This window comes from Petromyzon marinus, chromosome 5 (genome assembly GCF_048934315.1).
Source record: "Petromyzon marinus isolate PM22_M1 ecotype Great Lakes invasive population chromosome 5, UKy_Petmar_22M1.pri1.0, whole genome shotgun sequence".
NCBI classification, from domain to species: Eukaryota; Metazoa; Chordata; class Hyperoartia; order Petromyzontiformes; family Petromyzontidae; genus Petromyzon; species Petromyzon marinus.
Genome location: NC_133671.1, coordinates 10159676 through 10174082, shown reverse-complemented (window position 1 = coordinate 10174082; position 14407 = coordinate 10159676). Strand labels below are relative to the sequence as shown.

The 14407-nt window shown below is 46.9% G+C and overlaps 1 protein-coding gene across 4 annotated transcripts in view; it reads right to left on the bottom strand.

Moving 5' to 3' along the window:
• Window positions 1-14407, bottom strand: part of LOC116939047 (uncharacterized) — a 24929-nt gene extending 10522 nt beyond the window's left edge. For 3 of the 4 annotated variants that reach the window (XM_032946927.2, XM_032946929.2, XM_032946930.2), the window contains exons 1-2: window positions 11796-14406; window positions 7476-7712 (exon numbers count right to left, since the gene is read on the bottom strand). In XM_032946927.2, the coding sequence (XP_032802818.1) occupies window positions 7476-7712; window positions 11796-13849 (2291 nt within the window). In that variant the 5' untranslated portion in view covers window positions 13850-14406. Of the gene's footprint in view, window positions 1-7475; window positions 7713-11795 lie in introns of all 4 variants that reach the window. The other variant, XM_032946928.2, reaches the window with a different exon arrangement.

Below are 14407 nucleotides of genomic sequence, written 5' to 3'. Positions count from 1 at the left end.
GAAAAAAGTATTTGATCCCCTGCTGATTTTGTACGTTTGCCCACTGACAAAGAAATGATCAGTCTATAATTTTAATGGTAGGTTTATTTGAACAGTGAGAGACAGAATAACAACAAAAGCCAGAAAAACGCATGTCAAAAATGTTATAAATTGATTGGCATTTTTATGAGGGAAATAAGTATTTGACCCCCTCACAATCAGAAAGATTTCTGGCTCCCAGGTGTCTTTTATACAGGTAACAAGCTGAGATTAGGAGCACACTCTTAAAGGGAGTGCTCCTAATCTCAGCTTGTTACCTGTATAAAAGACACCTGTCCACAGAAGCAATCAATCAATCAGATTCCAAACTCTCCACCATGGCCAAAACCAAAGAGCTCTCCAAGGATGTCAGGGACAAGATTGTAGACCTACACAAGGCTGGAATGGGCTACAAGACCATTGCCAAGCAGCTTGGTGAGAAGGTGACAACAGTTGGTGCGATTATTCGCAAATGGAAGAAACACAAAAGAACTGCCAATCTCCCTCGGCCTGGGGCTCCATGCAAGATCTCACCTCGTGGAGTTGCAATGATTCATGAGAACGGTGAGGAATCAGCCCAGAACTACACGGGAGGATCTTGTCAAAGATCTCAAGGTAGCTGGGACCATAGTCACCAAGAAAACAATTGGTTACACACTACGCCGTGAAGGACTGAAATCCTGCAGCGCCCGCAAGGTCCCCCTGCTCAAGAAAGCACATATACATGCCCGTCTGAAGTTTGCCAATGAACATCTGAATGATTCAGAGGACAACTGGGTGAAAGTGTTGTGGTCAGATGAGACCAAAATGGGGCTCTTTGGCCTCAAATCAACTCGCCGTGTTTGGAGTAGGAGGAATGCTGCCTATGACCCCAAGAACACCATCCCCACCGTCAAACATGGAGGTGGAAACATTATGCTGTGGGGGTGTTTTTCTGCTAAGGGGACGGGACAACTTCACCGCATCAAAGGGACGATGGACGGGGCCATGTACCATCAAATCATGGGTGAGAACCTCCTTCCCTCAGCCAGGGCATTGAAAATGGGTCGTGGATGGGTATTCCAGCATGACAATGACCCAAAACACACGGCCAAGGCAACAAAGGAGTGGCTCAAGAATAAGCACATTAAGGTCCTGGAGTGGCCTAGCCAGTCTCCAGACCTTAATCCCATAAAAAAAATCTGTGGAGGGAGCTGAAGGTTCGAGTTGCCAAACGTCAGCCTCGAAACCTTAATGACTTGGAGAAGATCTGCAAAGAGGAGTGGGACAAAATCTCTCCTGAGATGTGTGCAAACCTGGTGGCCAACTACAAGAAACGTCTGACCTCTGTGATTGCCAACAAGGGTTTTGCCACCAAGTACTAAGTCATGTTTTGCAGAGGGGTCAAATACTTATTTCCCTCATTAAAATGCAAATCAATTTATAACATTTTTGACATGCGTTTTTCTGGATGTTTTTGTTGTTATTCTGTCTCTCACTGTTCAAATAAACCTACCATTAAAATTATAGACTGATCATTTCTTTGTCAGTGGGCAAACGTACAAAATCAGCAGGAGATCAAATACTTTTTTCCCTCACTGTACCAACATTTGCTATCAACGTGGACTTACACAAATGCACAGCTGCAAATTTAGTTAGTCAAGTTTTCCCGTGTGAAGATGGCACTAGATCTCCCTGTGCTCTCACCTAGTTATCAATAAAAGACGTGAATGATTTACTGACACAAAACACACTCAGCCACGCAGCCCCACAGCCCCACAGCACATTTGCATGCCATAATTATGACAGCATGTAAATCATATCCCAGTAGTGTGATTTCATAAAATAGAGTGCTCAGCACTTAGTGCTCAAAATACCATATAAATGTGTTTTCAAATACGAAAAAATGTCTCACAAATATCCAACAATCACCATATATCATGTTCTATGCAATCCCTTTAAATCGTCCCATCCCATGTAACATGCTTGCCACTTTGGCTGGGTCGCCATAAAAAAAAGAGCTTCTTCGCTCAATGAGCCTTACCTAAAATAAACTGCGCAGAATATTTGCAGGTGGCATATGCAGGATGTGCATGTGATGTCAAAAGGTTTCAGAATGAGACATACAAATTAAATTCAAACCAACTTGGATGTAATTATGTCAAATTATAAAATATCAATTAAATAAGATGGCACAACAAAACGTCAATAACTACATAACAAGAATGAGTGCCTGTCGTTACATACTTTCAATATCCCGCTTTCACAATTTAGTAGCAGGATCCCCGGAACAGAGTTGGAGGATGGACAGGCAATGGGATGCATTGGGTAAGCAATGAACTGGAACAATTTGTGCAATAACACCACACACCCATGCCACAAAGACAAAGATCCCCCATATAGCCTGACACACTGTTGGGGCAAGTGCTGTTAGCGAGCACCTATGAAGGCCAGAACGGTACAAGGGTTTCCAGGTTCCAAGCGCAGCGCACGCTAACCGCGACACTGCCACACCTGCCCCCACACCCACATGACCAAAGCATGCAGCAACCGGAGTGCGCGCCCATTCGCACTCCCACACAAGAACGCGAGGAACCAAGAGCGGTCATAATGACGCAGCTCCCAAGCGTGCTTTTAGAGGTGTATATTTTTTCACTCACAGTTTTATCCCGACCGTGATATCGGCTTAGCGTCACAAGACGAAGCATCCCATTTGGATCGCTCGCAATGCAGTGCAACCCTTTGCATGAGGGAATGGCTCTATAAATTGGTATGCCGCTTTTCAACGTCAAGTTCGGTTTTCCAAAAGCACTTCACAGCTCCTCTCTTTTTTGCCTTTTTTATTTCATCATTATTCATTTCATGATCTGCCTTCAATCGCTATTCTAGGGACACATTCTGCTGTTTTTCCAATTGCAATTATTTGTGTTAAGAGGCAGACATCGCAGAGCAACTGAGCTCCCTTTAAGTGAACTGTCCACACAGTATGGGGGCAAACCTTTTCCACCAATCTTTTTGTATGTTATAGTAATGTTTGTTGTGTAACAGTCAAATCGATATTTCATTCTCAGAGCTGTAATTCTGCAAAATTAAATGGAGAAACCAAATGTAACGTGATGACTATTTGTAGTCACTGGTCGACGGGAATACACGATAAACCATTAACTCAGTCCACTTGAAAACCCGGTGTAATGACAGGCGGCTGAAACCTGGATTAGAACCCGGGATGTTAGCAGTGCCAGCACAGCGCTGTGACCTCTGACCTCTGAGTCACCCGCACATCTCATTTAAAGGTGCATTTTAATTAAGCTGTGCTCTTCCACAGACTATAATAATTTTAATTGCTCTACTGTCATTAGAACCATTAATTGAAAGTCTGTTTCCAAAGGGTGGAAAGCTACAAAGAAATGTCCACATGCAACAGAGTTATATACATTTGCGTCACCTGCAATATAGATGAACAGAAGAAAGACAATGGAAACACGAGCAGCGACATTGTCAGCAATGCTCACGTGTGATGAGCTTTGAATCCACAATCATCAATAAACACTGCCCCGAGTACAACATATATTTAAATAAACATATACAGTAATAGGTGATGGCCCTTTGTTTATAGCAGAGCTATTATCTCTCGGGTATGATATCGCTAAATGAAGCAGAATAATTACCCGAAACGTCACTTATTTTATATATATATTACTATTTGGTTCTTTCGGTAAAGTCACGTAGTATGGATTCCTGCAGTCACGAAAGCTTCAAATCAAGATTTATATATGTTGTTTCCTCTTCAGGGCAATGTGATTGACAATTGTTTGAGTTTGTGTACCACTTCCAACCCAACACACTTTTTTTGCTATTATAAGAGTTTATTTTTGCACACTTTCATTGAACTCGCCGTGTTGTCTGTTTATACTCTTTGGAATCTTTGACGCTTAATATCTTCGGATCTACGAAGCCCAACGAGCTGAAATTTTCTACAGACTCGCCTCACGTGATAATTCAAGATTTCATAAAAAAAAAACGGTCCAGGTCCTGCTCATCGTAGTCCTATTCGTATTTTTAACTAAAATGGGAATATTTAATCATCGTACTTTTTACTCCCCCTTTTTAAATCACGAATGGTCACGCCCACCTACGACGGGAAACATATGGTCCAATGACAGCGGCTGTTGCTGGCCAGCCAATAACCAATGAAGGGAGCGCTTCTATCGCCGCTCGTCATGGCGTCGGAGCGGCCGCTGTGCTTCCTTCTTCCTTAACGCGAGACCAACCAACAAGTACACAAAATTGTTGGTAACAAAAAAAAAACACAAGTTTATCAATGCACACACTTTTATTTGCATTCAAAAGTAGAAAATACATTATTTTGACCCTGGAATTTATCCAATTTGATGTGCTCAATAAAAGTGGGTGGCTTCCTTTCGATATGTTTAATTTTCTTAATGCAAGCCACTCACTTTCATTGAGCACATCAATTTTGATTAATTCCGGGGTCAAAATAATGTATTTTCAACTTTTGAGTGCAAATAAAACTGGGTGCATTCAAAGTTTGTTTTTGACCAATTTTTTTCTTTCACTTACAGTACCATTCCACTGGTTGAACATGATGTGTTAAAGTAGCCTTGAAACAATGCCAACATCCTGGATTATCTGATGGTACACTTGCGATCAGTTTTCCCTTTTGTGCAAACGCAGTTTGTCGATCAGCAGGTCGCGCGTGTGCCGAGGCAACGTGCGAGTACTTTCACCTCCTCCTAGACGTCTGCCTAGTGTGAAAGAGTAGGCCAATGACCATTTAAAAGCCACCCTATAGCTCTCTCGAGTGGAGGCCCTTCCAATATCAATGGCATGAGCAAGTAATTACAGGGCTGCACCTTTTCCGAAAAACTCGATGTTGACCTACCGAGAAAAAGGCACAATATCTGTTGACTTGCCAGGTAACTTGGAGGTGTTATTTAAGGTATAGAATACATACTGTTGTTTTACATTTTGTATAAGAGTAAAGTTTTCATATGAGCTTAAAACGTTTATCTATTGTCACTCTGTCCTACTGGGTGGCACTGTGGGCAGCTATCAACTCCATTGGGAAGCCGTAAATATAAATCTCGGCCCACAGTCAACTAGAAACCCATCATCCCTCTGGGGTTCATTAATAAATTAGCACTTCGTGAGAAGTAAACAGTTGTTTTTTTTCCCGTCATATAAACTGGTAGAGTTTCCACTGAATGCCATTGTAAATGAGCACAGCCTAGTAATCATTTTGATATTGGGAACATATTGATGGGACTTCAATAATAAATTTTACAATACATTTAAATACTGCACCGCTACAATTAACACGAGTGCCTAACTGAAAAATTATATAATTAAAATACACACCCACTGATTGCTCGAAGACCTATTGGTGCAGTTATATATTTATAAACGTATGTGTTGATTGTAATAGCATGTTAAAATTAAGTGCTTTTACAAAGCTTAATTAAAACCTAAATTTGCAACTTCACTGTTCAAATTCACACTTTGAATGTCAAGAGTATTCATGGCTACTCCATGTACTGCACTTTTTATCAAATTTGACGAAAGGACTCAAACGTTTTAAACTTTTTTGACAACATGACAATTACCCAAACAATGCACGACACCAAGACTACTTCATCAACAAGGCAACAGAGAGAGTGTGCCTAAGGGCCTCACTACACGACAAAATATTAGGATGTTGACTATAAACTCAGAGGGTTCAGCTACCCAGGAGCATGATGATGTGAAGCTCATGTCAAGGGTCTGAGCCAACAGTGCCGAGAGCCTATATGTGATCTCAATACATGGTCACAACATAGACACCAGGTGTACAAAAAAAATGTACAAATTTTTTTTGATTCAGGGCAACTGCGATATATATTAGCGACTGCAGAGGCAATACAGTATAGTCAGAGACAATAACACTACAATAAAGCCTTTAACAAAACTATCTTGTGCCTTTGGATGAAGAGCCATTGCCCTATGTATTGCCCTAGTAGACATTTATTTAAAGTAAGATAATGTTTAACACGTAGGCTTTCGTGACCAATATCATCCATAATAGAGGTTTTTGGGTTAGATCGCGCAAATATATAAATGTGTCGTTAAAACCCGCCACCACCCAACACAGCCAACTAGTAAGGGTTGTCACGTAAACAGAACGTGGCCAATTCGTCACTAGTACAGCAACACCGGTGTGTTGGAGAGCCAAGCCACAACATTTACAGTCTGAGTACGACGTTTTGCCAGTAATTACAACTATCTTCAAGATAGTGTTATTGGAGATGTTGGTGCGGTGCTTTCAATCTACAGCCTAAAATCATAATCATGTTGAAAACCTCGTTGTGAAGCAAATCATTCTTTACAGGTCATGAAGAAGCACTATCTAGAGCTGCGTAAGTGATGCCTGTCAAAGCGACATCAGAACTGCTTCTGTGGTATCATCTTCCAAGGCTGTTCCCTTACATCACAACACGAAGTCCTGCTAAAGAGGCAATGCGATTCATTGCACGACTCCTACTGTAATGGAGGCTTTCGCGGTTGAGCCGTATAGATTTCCCATGTCTTTTCATGTTGTTCGCTACGATGTCCAACGTCCCGCCCCGCGTGCCAGAGAACTTGCTTCGAGAAGATTCAAAAAGCTCCCAGTACGTGCAGAGAAACGTCGGGGAGCACGCCGAACGTCACGCGGCGCAACCCGAAAACACGTCGGAGAACTATTATACGACTTCGTGGTCACGTATGGGACACAAGGGACACAAGGGGTTATACAAGCATGCAGTGATCACGATTTTGGCAATGGAGGTTTGATAGTGTGGGTGGGTAGCTGGTTGTGGGTGGGTGTGGGTAGGTGGCTGGGTGTGGGTAGGTGGCTGTGTGGCTGTATGGATGGGTGGCTGAGTGTGGCTGGGTGGCTGGGTGTGGGTGGGTGGCTGGGTGTGGGTGGGTGGCTGGGTGTGGGTGGGTGGGTGTGGGTGGGTGGGTGGCTGGGTGTGGGTAGGTGGCTGGATGTGGGTGGGTGGGTGGCTGGATGTGGGTGAGTGGGTGGCTGGGTGGTATACAAGAGGTTGTGGGTTCGATCCTGACCCCGACGCCTGTATATTTGAAGTTTGCACGTTCTCCGTGTGGTCATGTGGATTTTTCTCCGGGTCCTTCGGTTTTTTCCTCCACATTTAGAAACATGCGTTTAGAGTATTTGGCTGCTATAAATGTCCACATGATAGCAACTTTTTTAAGTTATTATTTGGGGCCAGGTCGCTCCTGAAAAATAACTATATAGCTCAGTGGGCCTTACTTGGTGAAATAAAAAATAGTTTAAAATAATTTGGGTGTGAGTGGGTAGCTGAGGGTGGCTGGGTGAGTGGCAGTATGGATGAGTGGCTGTGTGGGTGGCTGGGTGGCTGTATGGATGAGTGGCTGTGTGGCTGGGTGTGGGTGCGTACGTGCGTGCGTGGTCACACCTGGAGAAGCCCTTCCCACACCACAGGCAGGAGCAGACCTTGCCGTCGCCATCCTCGTGCGTACGCAGGTGGTAGCTCATGCGGTCCTTGCGTTTGAAGCGTTGCTTGCACACAGGGCACTCGTACGGCCGTTCATCCGAGTGCGATAGCTTATGCCGCTTCAGGTGGTAGAAGTCACGGAAGACCTTGCCGCACACGTCGCACGCGTGCGTCATCCTCCCCTCCCTGCGCGTCGTCCTGCACACACAGCACACAGCGCGCGGTTATCGGGCGGCAGCAGAAAGACGAGGAAGGGAGGGAGGCTGTCATCCACCGCTCCCGTTCTATTACCCCTGCGTTACAGTGCTCACGGCCGCACACAGAGGTGAGGCAAGGACCCCCCCCCCCCTCCCCAATATGAATAATCCTGAGATTTTTACATGCGAACTTTTAGTACATTTCACAGCTGATACGCAGGATAAAAAAATGTACGGAAACATCACGAGCATACGGTATCTTTGAAATGAAATAAAGCGCCGAACCAATTGTGTTTATACAGCCATTTTCAATATTTCATGGACTTTGTTCATATTCACGATTTCCATGACCTCCGTGATACAATTTTAGCCTTAGTTATGCACCACTGCAATTGTGCAAGGCACCATTATTTAACTTGGTTGATCAGCTGTCACCAGTTATCGTGTACGCCACAGGTGGCACCATGCTTAAAGCACAACACTCACTGTCCGAAGCTCATTAGTTCAAATCGTGGTTGGGGGTCAACTAAACCAATAATTTCTCCGAGGTTGATCAAAATGAGGAACAATGAGTAAGATAACAATGATCATCTTATGCCGACACCGCCCCCGCCACCATACAATTTTACAACAGAAATATCAATGGAAATGAGTCCTGACCAGTGCAAAGGTGTACAAACGAAAACTGTCAACAGTTTTCATTAACACTGCCTTACTACGTAAAGAAAATAGATGGTTGGCAAAAAATGTTGGGCATTGGCCCTTCTTCAGAACAGAGAGATGATGCTTAACAGATATGAGTTCATTGGTGCACTCCACAGATTGCATTAGGCAGTGGCAAGTCCAACTTAAGTTCAACAGGCCACTGGCAAACGTTCTGATCAGAAGGCCAGGATGCCTGCATTCTTTTCGGAATCGCAGCACTGTCAAGAGAGGCCTAGCAGGTCACCTGGTAAGGTTGCATTCATTAAGAATGGCCGTGCACCATAAACACTGCCACAAGGTTCATGATATAACCCAGCATGCTGAGGGCCCTTTAACGATGACCTATTAGTGCAAACCTTTCCTCCCCATTCGAATGTGTTTTCCCTATTGCTTACTGAAGCAAAAATGTATGTGCAAAATGGAATCTTGTACCATAACCAGTAGCCCCCCCACATTTAAGTTTTTTTTGTAGATATGCTTGCTTCTACTGCCAGCTTGAAGATTATCTATACAAAGTGTCATATATTGTTACCCAACTACTACCGTCTCTGGTTGGCAAAAGGGTTCTGCTGTATTAAAAACACTACGCATCCAAAAAATGTGCGCGATTCACGTAAAAACACAGAAAAATAAGATAAAAATACAATGCGTGTTAATTGAAGATTGTTTTTTTTCAATTATTAAGTATCTACAATTAAAAAAAAGCAGTTTAAATTATGAAAGTAAAACCAAGTGAGATACCTGGTCAAAAGTGTGAAGAAAAGATAGTTTACAAAGAGCTATGACGAAAGCCCAAAGACAAATACAATGAATGCACACAAAAACAACACGTACAACGATGAAACCTAACCTAGCAGAGGACCCAACTTGCTCGATGAACCACACACATCATTGCAAGTACATTCCGTGCCCTGTGGCTTTTCTCGGCAAGCTCAGAGCAACTGTGTATGGATCAATCCCAAGACGTACAACGCACTTGTCAACTTAGCCATAGCAACAGCGTAAAGCTGATCCAAGGCCAGGCTGGTTGACCCCGTATCTGCATTCAGGAAATAAGAGCCATAAATGTCTCTGATTCCGACACAAGTGTTCACTGAGCCTTCAGCGTCCGTTGATGCCTCGCGTAACAATTGTGCCCAGTCGATGAACTTGCTTATGGCGAGGTGAGAGTCACACAATAACGTCGTCCCCACTGTGCTTGTCCGCTTATTTACAGTCAAGACTTGTTACTGCCATGGCAAGTGCAACTCGGTTTATACGTAAGTATTCTTCTGAGGCCCAGGTCTTAGACTTTCCCATGGAAAAAGGGAACATTGCACATTTCTAGCGCTAACTTAATAGGGACAAAAAAGAGCTGTATAAACTCCACATGCTGGCAGGTTAAAATATTTTTTAAGGTCTGTGAGTCGCGACGCACCACCCATGACCATGTTCAACACCACCAGGTACCCAAACTTCTCTAGATCTGGTATTCCTATATTCAGCAATAACTTTAGCCTTATATATTTACAACAGCTTTTCAAAGCAGCAATTATGCATGGTTTGTGGTACATCATGGTTACTTGACACATTAAAATTTCCCACCTCCAGCGACAGTTTTAAATGCACACTTTAAATTCCCCTGTGAACCTCAAGTCCAGCGCATGCCTTTTTAAGGTGGCCGATTCGACTCCCTGCCTCTGTTTGCCGAGTTGTCTAGAAACACTGTGCTCTCTCATTCTGCTAATCATTGGAGGTAAATTCATAACGTCTATGGAATCAGTGCCAATGGCATAACCCGCATTTGTCTAATTAACCACCCGCATTTGTCTAATTAACCAAAACGCCATCAGACGTGAACACACGTCAAGGCTCCATTTTGTCACCAGAATGCGCAAGTTTTTTCAAAGAAAATGTGATGATGTGATTCCATGCCAAGGCCAAACAAAGTCTGCACTTGGATAAGCCTTTGTTTCTGACAGATGGAAAATGGTGTACCAAATGGTGTAGCATTTCCCAGAACCACCGCCCCCCCCCCATAATTTATGCATCTCAACAGCTGTATGGCATAGATGGGAGTTAACATTCAAGATATTGAGTGAGAAACAGATTGCCAGGTCGTCCATTTAAAACGCTGAACATCTCAAAGTGTACATTTTGATTTAAAGCTTGCGTGACTGCAGGGATTCATATTCTTGGTTCTTTCGGTAAAGTCACGTAGAAGGGAAACAATATATCTTTTTATTATTTTATTGTTTCCCTTCTACGTGACTTTACAGAAAGAACCAAGAATATATCTCTCAAAGTGTCTCATACTGCACGGAGTGATTAAGCTGCTGCATCTTTTCAGTCTGAAGCTCTACCCAAACTATGAATGTGGACCATCACACACGGGATCATACAAGACACTATCTCAATTATGCATCCTGGGAATGACATAAAACGACAGGCAGATAGACAAAGACACACAGAAACAGAGACATAAATAGATAAGTAAAGTGTCGTGTGATTTACTGCGTTTACAAATTAATCTGAGATTAGAAGAATTATTTATTTTGATTTGTTGCCAACGATGGCAACGTAATTCCTTGAAATGTACCTTTCAGTTGGTGTGTAGAGAATAACGCCATGCCAAATCAATCGTGAAACAATATTTCACTTGTGTACATCATAGAATGAGAAAGCACACCTTGGACCTAAAATTATTGAATACAAAAAACATATGCAGTTGCATGCTACTGTGAATTTCAGATCCTAGTGTGCTTTGCTGGTGGTCCAAAATTAAAACGAAAAAAAAATCTGTTCAGTGTAAACTTATATCGAAAGACCTATAAAGGAAAAATACTAAGTATTTTAATCTCCATTATGTGATACTTATTAAGTGAGCAAAATATATTTGACTGCAGAACCCACATTTGTTATAAAGCCCAGAAACTAACATCGTTAGTTATTGTAATTATCATATGATAAGCAGTTTTTGTTTTACTCCAGATGAATCTCTTCAAGATGATGTCTGGAGTGTTTAAACATAGATAGTCAATTTATTGAATGTAGGTGAATTCTGGAATTCAGCCAACGCAAAATAACAGTGCATACCACCAAAAAGCATGCTTTTATGATACTTAGACCAAATACAACCCTCGTGACTGACACGTGGAAAGGCCCTTTTCCAGCAGTGGCTTAACCAAGGGCTGTAAAATATTATTAGCCCCAAAATAAGGCCCACTGGAAGTCAATGGGGAACGTAGCCACTGGCAATCCTTAACGATGGTCAGCCGCCCAGGCATGGTCAACAACTGGGTGCCTGGTGTCTGACCATTCCTCAGGCGCAGTGATTCAAACTTGACGCAGGTGCTAAGACACTGCGGCACCACTGAGCCAAACAGAGGCATTTCCATACCTGGCCGGCGGCCAAGTCTCGTGGAACAACCCAAACACGGGCCCCTGCTGGGACGTGCCTCCCTCGGCCACTGGACTGCCCGGCTTCTTTTTGAGGCCTCGGTTGTTGATGATCGCCTTCTTGTCTTTCCTCTCGTTCCCCGGAGACTGCAGGCCCTGGTCTCCGTCCAACATAGTCCCGCCGGCCGCTGACGCGGCTGCAGCAGTAAGGGCGGCCGAGGTGGCGAACGCCTGCGCCCGACCGCCCAACGCGGCCAGGGCGGCCTCGCCAAGGCTTCGCCGCCGCTCCACCTCGCCCTCCTCGGGGTCCTCGCCGCCATCTGCGCCCTTTGCCGAGCGAAGCGTGCCGCTCGCGTGGAACGACGACAGGTCCATGGGGTCGTCCGAGTAGGGCGGCGCATCGGGCGGGTCGGCCCCGCTCATGGCGAAAGAGGAGTAGAGCACGCCGAGCGGGCTCACCATGTCCACCATGGTGGGCACACCGTAGACGTGGCGCGGCGAAGAGGGCGGCAGCGGAGCGTTGCTCCTCGTGTGGCGCATCTCGTGCCGCCGCAGGTGGTAGCCGTCGCGGAACTCCTTGCCACAGTGCGAGCACACAAACTGGCTCTTGCTCTTGATGCGGATAAGCGAGAGGCTCAGCTCGGGGTTCTCTGTCAGAATCTCCTCCGAGGTCTCCCTGCCGTGCGTGCTCACCACGGGCTGGCCATGCACCTCTAAGAAGGCGCGCTTGCGCGGGCGGCCACGGCCCCTTTTGATCATCTCGTTGGGCATTGGTTGCGTCAGCGGTACCATGGACGGCAGCAGACTCCTTCCACGAGTTCTGCACCTCACTTTTCCCTTCCCCTTGCCCTTGCCGCGCGTGGCCACCACACCCTGCTGTTCCCGGGCCTGCGAAGATGCCGCGTCCTCGGGGCTCTGTTCGTACGGCGACGGGACGCCAGCCGCACGCTCGTCGGCCCGGTCACCCCCCTCGCCGTTGCCCGGCCACGTTGCCGCGGCAGTCTGCGGCGTCGAAACATCCCCATCTCCCCTCAGATCGAGCGCGTCGGTCTGATCGCGTGCGCACGAATTTAGCACCGTGGCCGCGTCCTTGGAAGGGGGCGACGACGAGAGCACGTCCTGCCGGCTGCCGGGTTGATCCCCACTTCCATCTTGGCTTTGCAAGGAGGAGGGAGCAGCAGTGGCCCCAGATCCTTGAATCTCACCGTCTCGCTTGGCTAGCTCGACGCTGTCATCGTCATCCTTATCCTTGGCTGACGCCGTCGCGCGGGCCCCATCCAGCGCCTGGCGCAGCACCATGTCCGGCAGGAAGCCCAGCGCCCTGAAGTAGCTTTCGCGAGCGCGCGGCACTCGAATCTGCACGTTGGCCTGGCGGATCATCTCCTGGCAGATGTCAATCACCGAGCCCATGACGAGGAAGCGCGCGGCCGTCATGAGCTCGGGGAAGATCTCGAGGCGCACGGTGAGCTGCGACGTGTAGGCGAAGTCGAGGATGTCGCGGAACACCACGGAGCTGATCGTGTGCATCTCAACCTCGGACGGCGGAGGCTCTTCTGTCGGCGAGGCCTGGTAGTGCTGCTGCTGCTGCTGTTGTTGTTGTTGATGATACTGCTGACCCTGCGTCTTGTGCTGGCTCTGAGCCTGCTGATCCAATTGAGGCTGTTGGCTCTGTTGAGACTGCGGCTGCTCGTTCGGCTGCTCGTTCTGCTGCTCGTTCTCCTGAGGGTCAGGGGGCGCGTCCGCAATCGCCGTCTCCGACACCGGCTCAGTCTCAACTCCGGTGCCAGTGGCGATCCCGCCCCCTGTCCCGGCCGCGGCCGCGTTCGCTACCCCAATCCCAACCCCGACCCCAAGGCCGCAACCGCTGAGACTCGCCTCGAAGTACCCGCTGCAGGCCGCGAGCACCGCCCTGTGCGCCGGGAAGCGCTCGTCGCCCACCTTGACCACCACGTCGCAGAAGCGGCCCGCCTTGCGCTGAGCGTTGAGCCGCTCCAGGATGTCGGCGCTGTGCCGGTGGACGCGGTACAAGTACCGGCTCCGCGGCTCCGCCTCCATGGCTCTCTCCGCTCGTCGTTCGCCCCCCTCCTCCTCCTGCTGCTGCTGCTGCTGACGGCCGGGAAGGCGGCGGACAAAGGCGAGGGCGGAGAGAGCGGAGGGCGCGGGGAGGGAGACGACAACAACAACAACAACGGCGGCGGAGGCGGCGGGCAGGAGGAGATGGTTGCCACCATTACGCACCCAACCAACATGGCGCGGCTCAACTCTGACCCCGGGTCACCGGGCGCGACCATTCGTGCACGAACACCCCCCCCCACCCCACACACACACACACACCGCACAGAGCGACACTTTTACACAGCTGTCTCAGTAGGCGCGCGTTAATGTTTTGTTTTTCACTCCCTTGTAACGTTATTCACCGTTACGTTGTTACGCCGCTCGCCTATTCTCAACGTACTTTGGGTTTTGCGTGCGTGCGTGTGTTTCACGAGAGTGGCCGCTTATTGCGTGTGGCGACGTAAAGTTCCGTTTGTGCAACGCGCGGATTGTTAGTTTCATTGTTGTTGTTGTTGTGCTTGTCTCGCCTGCGTAATTAACGCAGCCGTCGCACACCCA